The sequence below is a fragment of the Bubalus kerabau genome, chromosome X, assembly GCF_029407905.1.
Source record: "Bubalus kerabau isolate K-KA32 ecotype Philippines breed swamp buffalo chromosome X, PCC_UOA_SB_1v2, whole genome shotgun sequence".
NCBI classification, from domain to species: Eukaryota; Metazoa; Chordata; class Mammalia; order Artiodactyla; family Bovidae; genus Bubalus; species Bubalus kerabau.
Window position 1 is genome coordinate 19,960,122 of NC_073647.1, and position 18,695 is coordinate 19,978,816.

General features: G+C 38.6%; 1 protein-coding gene across 2 annotated transcripts; it reads right to left on the bottom strand.

Moving 5' to 3' along the window:
• Nucleotides 1-235: 235 nt before the first annotated feature.
• RAP2C (RAP2C, member of RAS oncogene family) lies at nucleotides 236-18,679 on the bottom strand. Of its 2 annotated transcripts, XM_055564781.1 has the most exons (5): nucleotides 18,610-18,679; nucleotides 15,089-15,215; nucleotides 12,627-13,449; nucleotides 9,839-10,157; nucleotides 236-2,730 (listed from the first exon to the last, which is right to left on the bottom strand). In XM_055564781.1, exons 3-4 carry the CDS (start codon nucleotides 12,897-12,899, stop codon nucleotides 9,879-9,881), a joined length of 552 nt encoding a protein of 183 aa, XP_055420756.1. In that variant the 5' UTR covers nucleotides 12,900-13,449; nucleotides 15,089-15,215; nucleotides 18,610-18,679; the 3' UTR covers nucleotides 236-2,730; nucleotides 9,839-9,878. The 2 variants fall into 2 exon arrangements, with proteins under 2 accessions (XP_055420756.1, XP_055420755.1); XM_055564780.1 differs by lacking the exons at nucleotides 15,089-15,215; nucleotides 18,610-18,679 and adding an exon at nucleotides 13,567-13,742.
• Nucleotides 18,680-18,695: the final 16 nt, after the last annotated feature.

Sequence of the window (18,695 nt, forward strand, 5' to 3'; positions counted from 1 at the left end):
CAATTGATTAAATATTACATTTTAGGATATAGCTCAGTTTTTTCCCACATATGCCAGAATGGTGACTAAGAACACAGGGGGACATTTAACTTCTTTAAATATGTACTGCAATACACATTATCATCTTGATAAAAAGTAATGACTTTTTATCAAAAGTTTAAAAAAAGTTATGAAAAAGATTTACAAGTTAGCAAATAACAAGCAGTGATACACCAAATAATTCAGGAAACCAACCTCAGTAATACAGATGTCTATTTTATTAAAAAAGTTACAAACATGTGGACTGCAGGGTCGTCTTACAAAATGACAAGAATGAAATCTATTGGAAAAATTTTACTTTTACAAATATTTATAGGTCATTGTTCAATGTTTGTACTTGTTATTCGAGATTTTTTAACTTTCATTGATAAAGTTACAGTACATTAGATCCATGATAATAGATTACATGATTTTATTTGCAGAGCCCTACTGCAGTGATTTGAACAACTCCTAAACAGATGCCATAGTAAAGACGAGACATATATTGCATTTAATTTATTATCCTAATAAGCAACTTGACATGCAATCTATTGAGGAAGCTAAAATAACTTTTGGTCCCTTTTCTTAAAATGTGCTGGAGAAATCACCTTTAAATCACTTTCCCCTGACTCCTGTGATCCTAAGTGAATTCAAGTTAAATTTGCTGCTGAGGTCTGTGACAGAGCAAGAGAGCGAGAGAACAATAACTATCCATAGGAAAGAAACACTGCATTTAAAAAAAAAATCCATCTGCAGAAAATTTAAATCATCATGAATTATTTGATTCCTTTAGAATTTCACAAAAGCTAATAAAAATGAACCACAATCACTTAACCTACTTTGAACTGAGCTTTTGGTTTTAAGTTTGGTATTAAAGTGCAAACTTAAATTAGGTATTCATTTCAAGCAGTTTATAAATAACTAAGTTTCAATTGCCTCCACCCTTACAATCTCACCATAAAATTCAAAATCTAAGATCAAGAGTCCACTTTGAGGGAATTCGATCAGGAATCAAATGCAACACGATTTTAAAAAAGGAAAACAAAGTTTAATTAATTTCTACACAATAATTAATGGTCATACTGACCAATAAATCACATGAATGTAGATATCACTTTATCTGAACATCACACACAATATAAATTTAAAATTGCCACACCCTTCCAAAAACCATCACTGCATATATTAGAGCTTTCCTTGACAAAGTTATTGAGCTATTATTATAGATCAAAAGTCTGGTTTTGGTATTTTTGTTTTGTTTTATTTAGAAGCATGTTCAAATGACTAAAGCTGGGCTCCTAAAATCGAGAACTTTGGTGCAGTAGGTGAGCTGCAGTTATTAACTTCTGCAAATTAAAAGCACACAACTAAAACCAAGTAAAAACCCAACAACAAAATACTGTCAAACTTACAAAATTTTAAAATCATTGCTAGAAAAAGCGCTCATTGTCATGATGTTAGAACTGAATCACAAGATTACTCTTTATAAGTTTACTTTCTGTTTCTATACCTGTGTTATTGTTAAATGTTCAAGTATTCAGACAAAATGTGCTGATTAGGTAAACAACATGGAAGGCAATGGCTATTAGAAGCACATTTGCAAAAAGAATAAACAAAAACAAAGGAAAAAAACGCCCAGAGACTTGGCGCTATCTTCCCTTCTGTTACACAGATTTTTGTCTCTACTACAAACATGCTTCTTGAGAAATAACTAAAAAGCAACTGTGATAGTGCAAGAAAACTTTAACAAATATTGCTTTAAACTATTATTCAGAAAGACAAATATTAAGAACTACAAAGTGTATATGATTTTATTTGAATTTAATTTTACATGTGCAGAAGTCTACTAGATGTCACTTACAAGCCTGACAGGCAAAGCTGAGCAATCTCTGTTTAGGTATACAATTAATTTACCATGGATACAATATCCCTTTTCAAAGGCATTGCTAAGTAGGTCATAACTAAATTTAGAACTTCACAGAAAGGAAAATGTTACTGCTGCAATTTGATGCTGTAAATGAGATTAACACATGTGAAAACCTAATGGAATCAAATGCTTAACTCTTTAGCTAAATGCGCTACAATTTCAAATATCAACCATAAGTTTCAGAACATGTTAACACAAAAACACATCACAAACTGCACTTGAAGAAAAGGGATAGTCCATCCACACAGGTAAAATGTGATCTTTAGTTTCTTTTTACAACACTGCCACACGTAAACAAAGTCTGAAAGTATTAACCAATCACTTAAAGGAGAAAGATTTTACAAATAGAATGAAGCACTGGCGCGAGGTAATATACAGAAGTAACCATTTGTTTAAGGCTCAATTTTTTTCTCCATTATAACTTTCTTTTAAAAGGCATTGAGTAGGTAATACTGAGCTTGAGTATTTAATAAATACAAGTTGAGAAACTGATTAAAGAAATCAATCAAAATATTAAAAATTAATTCTTGCATATTAGCCATCATTAAGAACTTAGAAAGCTACAAAAGGACTGATTGATAAAGAACAGATTTTTAAACATATGGTAAACGTGCTAAGCAATCCTGTTTAAGGTCAATGGATCTTGAAGGCCAAAGACCTTATGCACTTAATTAGATGTATGGCAACATGCTGTAATAGAGACAGGTTTACCAAGGCTCAGTTCTGCAACCCAGGTTGTAAAGTTCTCCAAAGCAGCATCTGTGCAAATTTCCTCTGAGTTTTATCTGCAATTAAGATAAAAATATCATAAAAATGCAGATATATAGATTACAGTTTAAAATGAGAACACTGACAACAGATCTCTATACACATGCAAGTGGTACCAAAATTGTAAAGTGGAACTTCACTGTGTTCCTCATAAATTTAAGTAAAAATAATCTTCTGCAGTTCAAGAGTCAGTAAATTATAGCAACACTATAATGATGCATTGGATGAAATACATACTTCGTTGAATAAAGTATACAATATTTAAATTCTTACATGTTTAAAAGATGTTAATAGTATAAAAGTGGCAAATGTTACTACTTTGATCTTTTCATATTTTTAATGGGAAATAGTATTAAATGTATAGTGATTATGAACTAAATAATATGCAAAAGTTCAAAAAATTTTTGCATTAAAAGAAGTTGTTAATCAGGACATTAGTTATTTAAGCTTAGGAAAGTCAGTTTCCTCATCATGAAAATAAGGATAAAATTCTTTCCTGACAGGGTTGTGGTAATAAATATCACATAAGGCACTATGTGAAAGCACTTTGTGTGTCAAATGTCAGGTAATTTTTTCATTTCTCAACTATGTTTAAATTTCTAGAGGAACAGGATTATGTCTTTGATATCCAAATTAAAGACCTTTATATTTTTATTTTTAAACCCATTTGAATTTTTATACCTATTTGAACACAACAGTATTTCATTCTATATGTAATTCATTGTGAGGATTTTTCAGTAATTCAAACTGGACTTTCCTCAATTAATATGAATTAATAAGTTGACTATAAATTTTAATCCACACTTTTCAAAATAAGCAATTACAAAGAGTTGGGGATTTTCGAATATGAATATGTCTCAAATAGGGAAGACTTGGATGATTTAATAATTCAGGTATTCTCTGAAATAAAATTGAGGAAATAGTAATTATTTCTAGCCAAAATAAACACTAAGAATACAAATCAGCTTATTAACCATAATCTACATTAAATAAAAGGCGATATATGTGATATTTCTCACTCTCTAAAAGCCTGGTTAACATTTGGTCTACCCACATTCCATAGGATGAGAATACTCCAGTGAAATCAAGAGACACAAATAAATCCCAGGTCAGATTCAACAATATTAATACAAGGCGTACTATTAAAGTATTAATACCTACTACTTTTCAAGAGAGTATTACATTTTAATGCTCTGCAGTAATAAATCCTGAGGCAAAAGCATGCATTAAGAGAAAAACGACAGTCCTTCTAAGATTAGAAGTACACAGAATGCAAATGTTACTGCTTCATACTGTGAACGCAAACTTTCCAGTGTACCAAAACTCTCATTCATTTAAAAAACATTCCAGAAGCTTTGAAGGCAGCTGGTCAAAGTCATACTTTTTAACTCTCAGGATATCACATCTAGACACACTGCAGAAGTATAACTTGCTGCTTGTGAGATAGAACACAAGTGATCCTTGTCCTCACTCTCAACTTTCCAGCCAGACACGCAACAAATCTGAACTGTGGAGGCTTCTGCTCAAATTCTTGCTTGACTGGTTTCACTTTTCCACTTTCTTCTAATTAGATTTTGTTATGAAAGAGAGAGAGGAAAGGAAAAAAAAAAAAAAGAAATCCCAAACAGTCCAAACCTTTTGCTCAGGAAATTATGAAATAGGGTCTCCCAAGTGGGGTAAATCGGTACACGAGAATAGCAAACATAGAGCTGAAAGAACAAAGATCATTATTTATGTCAGCATGAAGAAAAAGGGAGACTCTTGATTCAAGACCAACACATCATTTCACGTGGCAGCAGAATGCCTGGGATATTAACAAAGGCTCCTGAAAGGCTTAGCAGTTTATGAGTGTCTTTTTAGCTTAGCTGGATTTAGCATTTCTAAATACAGTGGTATTTACTACCATTCTTTTTAGCAAAAATAAATGTGTAATCATAATCAATTTTAATTTTTTCCAGTTTTATACATATGATATTCTGGGGACTTAACCAAAGGAGCTTTTTAAAAACTACATTTTGCTTCACATTTTTTACTTGGCATGTTCGTATCCCATTTAAATATTAGTTATATTAACAAAGCACTAGGCTAGAATTCTGTTGACAGTTAATATTTCTGTTAAATATCTTGTTTGTTTCTCCACTGTAACGAGTAACACTGATGAAGCTTCTTAGGGGGTGAAGTGAGAGAACTAGGGTCAAACACAGAGAGCAGAAGCTGAACCTATGGCATAGAATATGCAAATGAAAGGGGACCTGTGCTTCAAGGAGAACATGCACCCTGAAAGTTTACAGTAAACCCAGGGTAGAAAGAAAAAACTATTTTTCTTACATCCTAGACCTAAAATCTCTAAGTTTAAATTAATATGATGAATTCAATTCTGAGATTTCAAATAATATGACCATGCCCACTGATAATAAGCAGCAATGTGAGCCCAATGATCTGATCCCAGGTGCTAACTTTGAATTAAACAGGTAGGGGACTGTTCCCTTCAACCCTAAATTGCTTTTTCTGAATCCTATATTCCTAAGACTGTGGCTAATCAAAGGAATTTGGGAGTATGTTTTTAGTAGCATAAATTTTTCCAACAGCTGACAGGATTTAAGTTTTTCTTGGTGATAGTTATCTTCTGGATTTTAGAATTCCACTGTGAAGTAATCCCACGAGGAGAATCTTTCCTTAAGTATGGCTAGAATACTTCCTCAGTGGCAATTCTCCAACTCCATGATGCAATTTTTGTTAATTCTACTGATGGTTCATTCTGAGATAGAGAGGTAAAAGAGTAAAAGTGAATGGCTCAAATGCATTTCATTCTGCAATAAAAGCCTAATCTTGAGGTTAAAAGGAAACAATTAAAGCAGGAACAGATATACAGTCATTCTATTCACCAGACACCTCGACACCTAGAACAGGTCTAACTAGGCACCTATCCACTCTGAACAGTCCCAAACCATGAGCCCTGTAGGTGTCAGTGAAGGTCTGGGAGAAGTAGAGGGCAGAAAGGATGAGGCAACTCTCTTCTCTCCTTTACCCCAGGTCCACTGCAGGTCTATGTGTACCCTAGTACACACTACCCCAAGGCTGCCATGTCACAGGCTCCATTTTGGCTCATTATGTGAGCTGGATGACAAACAAGCATTTAGATAAGCATTTAGATAAGCTTAGGTATTTTCTCTACAGTGACATGCAAGATGTGGGGGTGGGGGAGGAAGTATCTATCTGAAACTGTAACTTCAGCAACAGAATTCCACCCTGGTGTTTTACTAATATGATTAATACTTAACTTGGACATGAAAATGCCAGGACTTTAAGTATACAATGTGATTTAATTTTCATGATGTCCCCCTCACGTCTGCTAAATCCCCAGCATGTCATATCTAATTAAAAGGTGGAAAAAAGATTTGAAACAATTCTGATTCCACACACTTATTTATTTTAAACAGCTGGAAATGCTAATTGATTTCACTGTGTTTAGAAATAGTAAGGTCAGCTAGACTAAAATGACATTCATAGATGGTTCAGCCTTTCAGGAGCCTTTGTTAACATCCTGGGCATTCTGCTGCCACGTGAAATGATGTGCTAGTCTTGAATCAAGAATCTCCCTTTTTCTTCTGGCTGACATATATAATGAACCGAGGCCGACATAAATAATGATCTTTGTTCTTTCAGTTTGATTCCTGGTGTTTGGTACTCTTATGCACCACTTACTCTCGTTGGGAGAACCTGTTCATAATACAGAGAAAAATACGATAAAATCCTGCAGGAGACCTTCTAACTGCAGTGAAGAACACCTTTTTATATTCCTGTTTTTTTTTTTAATAAAAAAAACCCAAACAGTAACTTCTGTGAATACTGGACTGAGATATAGGGATCCTTGAAAAAATAATCTTAAAAAAAAAAAAAAAAAAAAAACTCTATATGCCAGTATTTACCAAAAGCTCACATTTTAGGAATAACTTTACTTCCCACTTTTCAGGGAATTAACAGAATATTTTTAGGATATTATTTTGCTTCTTTTTTGCATTCCTTCTGTTTTGAAACCACCTCTACCCTTCCCCCATCTACTCAAATCCTACCCATTCTTCAAGGCCTAACTCAAATGCTACTGCTTCCCAGTTCCTCTAAATCAGTGCTTCTTAACCAGGGCAATTTTGCCCTCCAGGAAATACTTGGCGATGTCTGGAAATATTTCTGTTCATCACAACAGAGGGATGGAGGAAATACTCCTGGCATCTGATAGGTAGAGGCCAAGGATGCTATTAAACATTCTGCAATGCACAGAATGCAATGCTTCCTACAACAAAGAGCCCTGAATGTTGAGCAACCTGCTCTAACTTTGGTCTCTCCTTTCCCTAAACCCCCACAGCACTGTGATTTACTTCTGTTATAGTATTATAAGATTGTTAAGAAAACACTAATCATTCTCAACAACAGTATATCACAACAGCCAAATGTCAACTCTTTACATTAACAGAAAGGAGCTATGATATAGTTAACAAAATCAAGATAAGGCTGCAACACTGTATCACAGTAATGAAGTCCTTCAAAGCACTTGATGGCAGGCTCCTCAGGTCAGTAAGGAAAGCAGCCATGAAAGCAGCGCGTAAGGAATCTGGCACTGCTTCCAAACTTACACTGAGATTACTGCCAATGGGAGGGTGAAAGGTGGGGAAACCATCCTGGGAGACATGCAGATAAACAGGTGTTGGGCAGGAGACTGGTGACTCCAATTGAAGGGTGATAAGAAATAAATGTGAGGTATTACCAGAAGTAATTCTTAGAGCGTTAATAAACTTTCCCTTTCAATTAAAGAGAAAACTATTTACAACAATCACAGTCCTTCTGACTTGTCTGAGTCTTACTATCTCTAATGTGGACAAGGTTCTCTTCTAAACATTAAGGACAAACATTTCTCAAATCACCTTTACTTGTCAAAGTTTTATCTTCAATCTAGATCTGGGACTGATGGACCTCAGAGCTCTGTGACTCAAACTACAGGACTCAGAATCCATCACCTACTTTTAAAAAATAAATAGTAAGCAAGAACAAACTTTATGGACCTCTGATTACAGATAACCTAACCACATCAGTTCAATCATATTTGATAGCAAAAAAACTCCACTGCATATAGTGTTTTGTTCTAAAAGATCTTGGTCAGGGGACACCCTGTAACATTTTTAGAAATCCAGCTGATTAGATTTCAAGGCTCACACCTTTAATTGTGTATTCTGCTTATAAAAAAACAAACAAAAACTACCCAGGCAACTTAACCCAGTATTATAAAAGAAGCAATTATTGATACTATTATTTTCTGATTTTAGTACTTTAGTTAACAAATATAAACATAGTTTGCTTGAGATATTAAAAAGTCTATTTAATCATTCCTGTAATCAAACAGATTAAAAGTAATTTAGATCACAAAAGCTGCAAAATAAAATAAACTCAGAAATAACTCAGAATAAGAAACCTTTAAAAATAGCTTTATACATCATTCATTTGCCAACTTGACTAAGACAGTGGCCCTCCACATGTATGAAATCCATTTTACTGTTTCCTTCCAATAGCTGTCTGCAATAATTATGGGGGAAAAATTGGGAATGTTTTGCAGGAGCTGGTTAATTTTTTATAAAGATGATAAACTAAAATGCATACAACATGTTATTTGCCTGGTTAAAAATGTCAGAGAAGTAGAGCATAATGGTAAAGATGCAACACCACACACAACTTGTTCGAACTTGAAGCTGGCTTGAGATTTAAGAAGAGACACTGTGGAAACAAGAACACTGGACTCAGTCACCTACATACTGCCTCAAAAAACTATATTGCAAGTATGACGTTATCAACAAGACATACACTGGGCTACAGTCTGCAGAGTGACGCTATATGATAACAGATGGAGATAGGTATAAGACAACAATGTGTTTTCATCGCATTCTGGTATGCTCAAAAGTTGATGAGTGAAAGCATTTTGAATAAAGCACTGTTGTCATCCTTCATTTTCAAAGATGACACTAGCTGACAGGAAATCTTGTCTGAAAAAATAAATTAGGGACCGTTAGTCTTTTCTCCAGGGAGCACATATAAAGCCAGACCTTTGATTAGGAATCATTTGTGTGATCTGAAATGGCTGTTGCCATTTGCAACACTGCCTCTTAGACTTGAGGTCAGTCTTGGCTCAAAATAATCAATTCCATTCCTGATATTGTCTGGCTAGTCTGGCATTTTCTGCAGTTTCTCAGTCATCCAGGATATTGGTTGTCTTATTATCTAGGTATTATTGCCTAAGTGAGACTATCTGCCTAATTACAATCTAGATTAAAAGATCGTGATATGAATAAAGTTATCTTATTTTTAATGATCAGTAAGTTTTACAGAACCTTACTTTTCAAAAAATGCATTCATTTAAAAAACACCTTTATTACGTTATTTAGCCCAATGAGAGGTTTGAAGATTTTGCCATTGTTCTTATTAACTCCATTATTTATTAAGCTGAATATAAATGTTTCCTGGGCTTGGAGTTGTCCATTCTAAACACATTGCAGATGATTTCACCAGTTTCTCATCTGGACCATATTATTCATAATGAGTCAAGGTACACTGTGGCACTATACTTTGTTATTATCAGAGGTCACTTAAGTCTCTCCAGTGTAACATACATATGAACTTGATTAAATCATCGTTCTGCTAAATCTAGCACTTGGGTGATTAGTAAATTGATGATTTCAATTAAAGCAGCTCTCCAGCTCATGATAGAAAAGCACAGAAAACACAAAACTAATCATCTTCTCAAGTTATTACTGGATGTTCTCCCATGCACTTTGAATGCTAAATCACCCAAACAGGGAAAATTATCCTTTAACTCACCCCACCCCAAAGGAATGTTAGAGATCAGAGAGAGAACAGTAAACTCACTTTAAAAAACGAATCCTGGTATTGGGAGTACAGACAGTTTCTTACCTTCATTTTACTGACCTGTCTCTCTTTTAATTATCTATATTGAATGTTGATTATTTTGTGCTAACGGAAATGTTTTGTTTCAAAAATAAAGAAATTTAAGGTACCACGTGTATTAATATTAAGCTTTTTGTTATACTTGATCAAAAACATAAGGTTCCATCAACAACTAACCTGCTCGGTATGGCCATGATTGAGGTTATCTTTTTATTTTTTACTGGACAACGCAAGTTGTACAACATTGATCTTGCTTCTCGGGTAGGGAAGAATAGTTCATTTGCCTGACGATCTCAGCAAAAAGTTCATCCACCATTGATTTACTTTTTGCCGATGTCTCCATGAAAGGACAGCCCCATTCTTGAGCCAGAGCTCTGCCTTCTGAAGACATAACCTCTCTTTCTGGTTCCAGATCCACTTTATTTCCTACTAGGATCAGTGGGACTTTTTCATATCTCTTCACTCTGACAATTTGATCTCTCATTGGCTTGATATCCTATGTAAACAATCACAAAGAGAAAGAAAAAAATTATGCTGTTTGCATAACCATAAAAGAAATATTGCAATATCCCAAGAAGTCATCCTTCAGTGAGTAGAGAAAGCTGAATCCACAATAAAACCACACACCCAAATGGAGAAAATGTCACTTTCTCCATTGAAGTAGGAATAGATATTTTCCACAGGCCCTACCTGCTGGATTTGTCAAGAATATAAAATGTAGGTTGAACAATAACTTTAGGCCTCATTTAGTCACTTCTTTCCCTCAGTCGACACTGATTTCAAAAGCAAATCCCCAAATATGATGAATCCAAAAGGGTGTTTGGCCATGTCCTTAAACCTGCCAGCTTGTCATCACTCCTGGTAACACCTGTTACCCCAGCACAGGATTGCAGCATCTATGCATTCCTAGCCATTTAGCAAGAGCACTTGAGAGAAAGTGTTTTAGGTGGGAAGAAAAACACGGCCTTGTGCCTAGAAGACCAAACACACTTCAGTATTTAGTTTTAAATGTAATGGTATGCCTTGATCCTTAAAATACCCTTCAGTATTAGAAGTTACTGTACATTAGTGAGCAGCTCCTGGGAGGGACAATGCCGAGGAGGGGGGCAGATTTGGGCCGGAAGAAGTCAAATTTTCCTTTGCCTATGTTCGGGTATATTATGTGAATTTTCTCCCTCGTATATATTACTTTTTCTAAGTAATTACAACTAATTACAAAAGATAAGAGCCTTAGCAATTCTCTAGGAGGGTCAATTTTCAAGGGGTAGTATCGATTTAAGACAATGTAATAATTGTATAGTTAGTGTAATTTACCAATACATTGCACTTCTTGAAATTTTTTGTAAATAACTTGAAAAGTTTGACTTAAATATAACACATGTGCTTAATCTGAACAGTTACAGCACACAGAATTTACATGCAGGATGAAGGCAAAAGAAGGGACTGAAAATTTACAAAAACATACAGCTGATAGTTGCAACAATTTTGTTGGATCACGTATCAATTCAGTCTTCCTGGTTAAGCTTCTTTCCCCTGTGTCCTTATAGAAACAAGTTCAGCCGAGAATCCAAATTGATGGCATTTGGGTTTAAAAGAGTTTAAGTCTCTACTGAAATAATGGAAGTTTTTCACTCCCTATTTATGTGTATAAAAGAAGTAGCTATAACGGATATCTTATGAAAAACCCTTCAAAAGACTGCCAGCCTGAAGAGAGTCAGCTAATAGAATAACAAATGTCCCAAGGATCCTGTAGAAAGAAAACGTCTGTCAAATAGCACCTTTAGCACACTGGTACTTTCTGGAGAAAAATGCTTTTGTAACTGTTGTGCTTTGGAATTTAAGTCTGCATAAAATGAACTTTAGTCTGGTCACAGCAACTTTGATTAATTTACCCATTACTTATCTTTAAAAGAAAAAAAGAAACCCTGAAGTTGCTACATCAGGTCACTGGGAAAGTTCATTTTAAGATAAAATAGTAAGAAAAGTGAAAAAAGCACAATGGCTTGGCTAAAGCACTTAATGTCTCTTAAGTAAGCAACATTAAGTGCATACCTTTAAATGCAGGAAAAAAAATATCCATTTCCTAAATCAATGAAGGTCAATATAATGGGTCAATACGAGGTTATTTATTTTCAAGGAATAAATAGCAATATTTATTGCATCTCTTAAAATAATGTTAAACCTCCAGTCTGTCTCCCAGTGAAGGACACGACAGATCTTTCCAGAGAAATCGGACCACCACCTAGCCGGGGGTTAAAAATCTGCACTTGTTCCGTGTTCCCAGATTCACATATTTTCTATATAATCAATGTTATCAGAATCAATTTGGCTGAACTGAAAAAAAAAAGAGAGAGAGTCATTCTACATTTTTGTTTGTTATTAATTTTAGATACTAGTCTTTTCAATTGCTAACTTCCCTTCACACGCTCCAAGTAAGTAGAGTACCTAGAAGGCAGGTCTTGAGTTCATCATCTTGTGGCCCTAAGATTTAGAAATCTGGTTGAGAGACTTGGGTGAGAACAAAAAGGGGGAGGGCGAAGCAGACGCAGAGGAATTTATCTGTGGAACAGATAATCGTCTCCAAATAATTTTCCTTACAAAGTGCTCTATTTGCCCGAGATTATCTTTTAAATGTTGTTTGCCTGAGTACCTTAACGAAGGCTTGTGGACTTGAACAAGCAACTTCAGAAGGCTATAGTCCAGGCTAAACATACACAAGCTGACATTTCTTTTTTCACTTCTCTTTCACTTAAAAATAACTTTAAAACATTTGTTGACGGTTGCGACTTTAGTCTTCTCTACAGAAACAACTGGATACTTTTCCGTGCCAGGAGTAACCTCAAAAATGCGCCATGTCTAACTTTCAAAAGCAAAACAGTCATTTACGCACGGTGCAAGCAAACCAGAAGTAAATGTAGGATTACCACACCCCCTTCTTACAAATCTTAAGACTTGGTTTGGTTACCTGAAAAGACTGTTGATTAACCAGACTGTAAACCAGGATGAAACCTTGGCCGTTTTTGATGTAGAGATCTCTCATGGAAGCAAACTGCTCAGTTCCTGCGGTGTCCAGAATTTCCAGCACGGAGGGGGAAGAGTCCACTTCGATCTCTTTGCGGTAGAAATCTTCAATGGTGGGGTCATATTTCTCAATGAAAGTCCCAGTGACAAACTGCACAGTCAGGGCGGATTTGCCAACCCCTCCGCTCCCTAACACCACTACCTTGTATTCCCTCATTGAGTCTCACCTTCACCAACTCCTACCAAAGGGAGGGAAAAATAACACCCCGCTCGCTGCGGCGCGGCTCGGAGAGGCGGAAGGTGGGCGGAAATCTGCGAACCCGGGAGGAGAGTGCAGAGGAGCCGAGGGCCCGACGGGGGAAGAAGAGGAAGTTAAAGGAGGGGGAGGGGAAAGAGCGAAGTGTCGGGGTGGGTGGGGATGGGATGGTAATGCCCTTCCTATAGGAACTGAAGCCCAGGCAGGGGGCGTGGGGAAAGGGCGAGCCCTGAGCAGCCCGGAGGAGGGCGGGGGGAGGCGAGACGCGCCCCCCGAAGGGAAGTGGGGGGGGACGCCGCAGGACCGACGGGGACCCCCGCGGGAAGACAGGCGTCCAAGGAGCCCGCGGCCGGGGGCTGCCCCGCACCCCTCCTTCGCCCTTCACACAAAGGGGCCCAGGGACCCCGCTTCCTGCTCGCGCCGCCGAGCCGGCCCGGGCCTGTGGGCTCCGCTCCAGTCGCTGACGCCCGGGTGGGTCTCTGGGCCGCGGCTCCCGCGGGTGTCGTCTGGCCTGTGAAGCGGGGGAGAGGGCGCGCGTTACCAGCCTGACCCCCGCCCCAGCCGGGCAGCCCGGCCGGCCGCCTCCCGCGGCTCCCACCCGGACCCGGCCGCCACCGCCGCCGCTTACCCTGCCGTCCGCACCCGCCCGGCCGCCCGGGAAACTCTGTCACGCCAAGGCCATGGCGAGAGGCCGGTTCCTCGGTCTCACCGCCTCCCCTGCGCTACCGCTCGCAGAGGGGAAAGGGGCGGGGGCCGTCCGGCGGCGACGGCCGCTGGGACTCCAAGCGAACCCACCTCTTTTTTTTTCTCACCCCCCCCCCCCCCCCCCCAGCACACACCCGGAAGGGTTTCCCTGACACACTGGTTGAGGTGCCCCAGTTCCCCGAGACTGGACAGGATCACTTCCGGTGGGGAAAGTCCCACCTCTCTGGGGCGAGCCGGGTGGCGCTGGGGCCGCGCCCTGCTGAGCGAGACGGCGGGGACGGTTTCGGGTCGGGGCTACGGCCTTGGCAAAGGGCCTCTCTCGGGACCTCCGGAGTCTCCTTTTTCCGCTCGGTCGCCCGCAGCTGCTGTTTCTGCTGCTGATGCTGCGGACAGTCCCACCCCGACCTCGCGGAAGCCCCTCCGCGTCTCAGCGGACCCCAGCCCGGCCTGAAGAGTCGATTGGCTCGGGGCGGATCTGACGACCCGGAGCACAAGCCAAACATCCCCGGACTAGAAGCGGCAGGGAAAATAAAACAGCCAAGAAAGTGGATTCTCTTTGCTGATCTTCCTTCCACTTGGTATTTTTCGAAGGAACGCTTGCAAAGTAGCCTTCGACTTCACTAATGGTTCTGATTTCCTCTGTGGTGTGTTTTCTTTAGCCGTGCTGACAAATAATTGAACACACACACACACACACACACATTGTGGTGTGTTTTCTTTAGCCGTGCTGACAAATAATTTAACACACACACACACACACACACACACACACACACACACTACTTTATCCCCTGGCAAATCTGCCTTGTCTCCACCAGCAAATGCCAGAGTCGCTCCTTTCTTTTTTATCACCAGGCTCAAAAAACAACAGGATTAGAAGTAGACTTTATTAAGGTACTCTAACTCAGTTTTGCCTCTTTTTTGATTCCAACCGCTACGCAGCAGGGAAGCGTGGATTGGCAATTGTTTAGGCCAGCAGACTAACTCTTTTCATTATCTTGTAAGGCACAGCAATTTGCATGACTGGCTCTCCCAAGTTAAAGTTTGTTTTAATAACCATCCTTCATAATCTTTGAAATTCAAATCAAAGGACTCTAAGGTTAAACACACTAAGTTTCTATTTTTAGATAAAATTATTACTTCTTACATATCTTTCCCTCTGCTTTCTATTTGTAAACTTTGTGTCACATCCACAGAGCCCCAGGTTCAGAAGCCTAGATTATATTTTAGGCACGTCACTCCTTTTTTGACTCGGGCATGCACCCAGAAACCTGAAAGAGTAAGTAGCCAGTGGAGTTAAAAATGACCTCAAATCCCCCTTGCAAGCCCTAATGGCCCAACTGTATAAAAAGAGATTACCAAGCCCCAATTGTTAGATATTAGAAAACAAGCAAATTAGTGTGAAGTCCTGATATGTCTCTCCAGTACTCCCCAATGTCACTTACAGTATCCAAAGGACAGTTCAGTTCAGTTTCTTCTCAGCCTAGGGCTGGTGTAATCTGTCCCGCGAAGTCTCCAGCTCTGGCTCCAGCTGGCCCGAGTCCCGCCTGATATCTGAGGCACTGCCCTCTGCTGGAAGAGGTTTGGTCTGTGAATTATGAGTTTCCTCATAAGTCACTGCTGTTTTCACACGTGCTGTTGCCTGATTTGGAGCTCTGCTGCCCATCCTTGTCTGTTTCCAGACAGTCTGGGGGTGGGGGGACCCAGAGCCCTTCCCCAGCCCTGCTTGTAACAGGGAAATTCCTCTTCTGATCTCACAATCAGTGCTGAGCAATTGCCTCAAGTCTCTGCTGTTACTAAACTGTCAAAACAGGGTGGCCCTCTTGCTAAGGTGGCTTCACCTGTTGACAACTCTAATATCTCTGAACTTGTTGGCTACAGTATTTTGTAGAGAATTGTTCCTCTACTCAAGGAAACATACTCCTCCCTTCGGTGCAGAGTCTGTTTGGGTCACTGTCATTGACACTGTCATTGTCACTGTCAACTACAGAGGTGACAAATGTCACACAGCCTGAAGATCCTTCTAAACTTTCTTAGGAAGGGTATTCATTACAGTGTTTAGGAAAGTAAACAATTGGAAGTAACTTAAACATCCTTCAATAGATGATTTAAAAAATAATGTGTATATACACTCAAAAAATAGGACACTGTGCAGCTATTAAAAAGAGAAAAGTATATTTGTAAATGCTGATATGAAAAGATGGCCAAGATATATTGTAAGGATGAAAAAAAAGCAAGATACTAAACAAATACATGTGTGCTCAGTCGCTTCTGTTGTGTATGACTCTTTTCGACCCTATGGACTTGTAGCCCACCAGGCTCCTCTGTCCATGGGATTCTATAGGCTAGAATACTGGAGTAGGTTGTCATGCCCTCCTCCAGGGGATCTTCCCAACCCAGGGATTGAATCTGTGTCTCCTTTGCTTTCTGCATTGCAGGCAGATTCTTTACCACTGAGCCACCAGGGACAAATAGGTAGTTGCCCCCATTTGTGTAAAATATGTGGGAGTGGTGCAACATATAGTTATATAGCCATTAAAACCTGAAAGTCATTCATTATTAGTGAAGGATATTGTGAAAGGATTTTCATTTCCCTGTGTCATTTTAATTTTAAAACAGTAAACAGGTATTGTTGGAGGGGGGAATGAATAAAAATAATTTCATAATATTTTAAAGGAGAAAAAAATTTGTTGATCATCCTTTCCTCAAAACTAAACCAAACCCAATATCCTAACTGTCTAGGGGTCAGTGGACAGGCCTGCCCCATTTAAACTCCCTCCTCCTGCTCCTCCTGTCCTCTCCAAACATCTCTATACTTAGAAAAGTATTTTCACATACATTATCTCATTAGACTCCAGTTGTTCACCAGTTTACTTTTTTTAGGCAATGAGAATATAAAGACTAGTGACAAGAGCACAGCTTGGCAGTTGAGAGCCAAGGGCTCCAAATTGAGGGGGCCAAGCAATTAAAATAGCAGTTCCCCCACTTCCTAGCTGTGGGACCTCAAGCAAGTGATTTCACCTGAGCCTCAAATGCCTTACCTCCAAAATGGAGCTAATCATTAAATGTGAGACTATAATGAATTATTATATGCAAAATGCTTAGCACAGTCCCTTGCTCATTATGAAACTTCAATAAATGCTAGCTATTAGGGTTTTTTTTCAAGATTTAATAAAATGTTTTTCTTTAAAAAAAAAAAACAGTGAACATGGAGAAGAAAACAAAACTTTACAAGTCCAAGTATCTCCAAATGGGACAAAAATAGTAATTCAGTTACTCTTTCCAAAAGCATTTATTGTTAAAGGCTTTTTGTGTTTCCTTTTGGGGCAAAATGTTTATATGCTAGTATAGCTATCAATCCATCTTCTATGTGTGTTCTTTTACTACGAAAGTAATCTTACTACACACACCATTCTGCACCTTGCTTTTTCCACTTACCATATCTTGGTGATTTTTCCATTTCAGAACATATGGACCCACTTCAGTTTTTTTAAATGGCTGAACCATAAATTAGTCAACCAGTTTCCTATTAAACAATGCTGGTTGCTTCTAGTTCTTTGCACTGAACATCTTGCATGTGTTCTTGCCAGTTTAATGTTTAGGGTGAATTTCCAGTAGCTCAGCAATGGAAACAAAGTGTACTTGCATTAAAATTCTTCTCATAAATATTACCAAATTGTCCTTCAAAGAGATCACAAGTAATTCACATTTCCTGTGAATGCAGTGTGACCAACACAGAAACGTATCTGTTTCTTTATAACCTTGCCCTAGGCATTATTAATTGTAGTATTTTATAACTATTGTTACTTGCTTTAGGGTATTTTCCAGACTAACAAATACAGGCTAGTGTTACAGAAGGAATTTGGGTGTCAAAGTCAGACAGTCCTAACATTGCCCTTTGCCAGCTAGATCTCGATTCCCTTATTTGTAAAGCTGGGCATAATAGCAGTATCTAACTCATAGGGCTCCTCTGAAGAATAAATGAGTCAATCCATTAAAAGCTCTTAGCCTTCCAAACACTAACTGCTCAATAAATGTAACTGCGCAAATAATAACTTTCCATTCCCAAGGCTCAAAGTCGGGAGGAGGGGTCACTTCTTCCAAGAGTGTGCCCTTGAGATTTAGAACTTTTGCTTTAATTCTGTATGAATCTCTACTCCAAAGTAACTGTTGCTGGGGGAATCATTTTCAAGAACATAGCCGATTTTTACCACAGCCAAGAAATCTTAGAGTATAAACTGTATGCAGTATATGTAAGTTACAGGTACATAATCTCATTTTTATGCAATTAGCTTGGCACAGGTTTTAAGTGCTAAACAGTTTGCTTCAGGCACTAGTTGTTCATTTCTCTTATTCCTCACTTTTAGTTTATATTTCCTTCCGTGGTGATTGCTGGAGTCATTAACTCTTCTCGTTAATTGAACCCTCTCACTTTCCAGGTCCTGGGTGGTGGGGGTAGGGGGAAAGACCAAGCCATGTTCTATCCACCTTGCAGGCTCTTCTCTTTTGCTTGAAGTTGCCTTTGAGTTAAACTGCAGAAGGCGGAGTCGGTAGTGTCTTTGGTCTTTGCCTACAGAAATCTTCAGCAGAGAATTGCCTCTTCTTATTTCAGTGTTTTCGGGAGGCCTCTTGCTATCAGATTGTCCTGGGTTCTGTCCAGCCTCAAAGATTCCAATCTTCTTTTTAAAATCTTGCCTCCAGCTACACCACCTGTTAGTTCTGCATGTCAGTCCCCGCTGGGTACACACAGAATCCATGTTATACCTTTGTTATCTTTTCCTCATTATTAAAAAATGCTTTGGTAAAACATTTTGAAAAAAAAATTTAAAGGCCATTCCACTAGCCAAAGAAAAAATCACCATTATATTTTAATGCCATTCATATATTTTTTTCTCTGAGAATGAAATAATACTTTTTAAACTAAGAATGGGGTCATATAATTTGGCAAGCTGCTGCTTTTACTTACCGAATCTTCATGTCTGTGTAAAGTATTAAAAATGCTCATGTACTCCTCATAGCCTGAGTATGTCTTTTCCCTCGTACCTTTAGCTT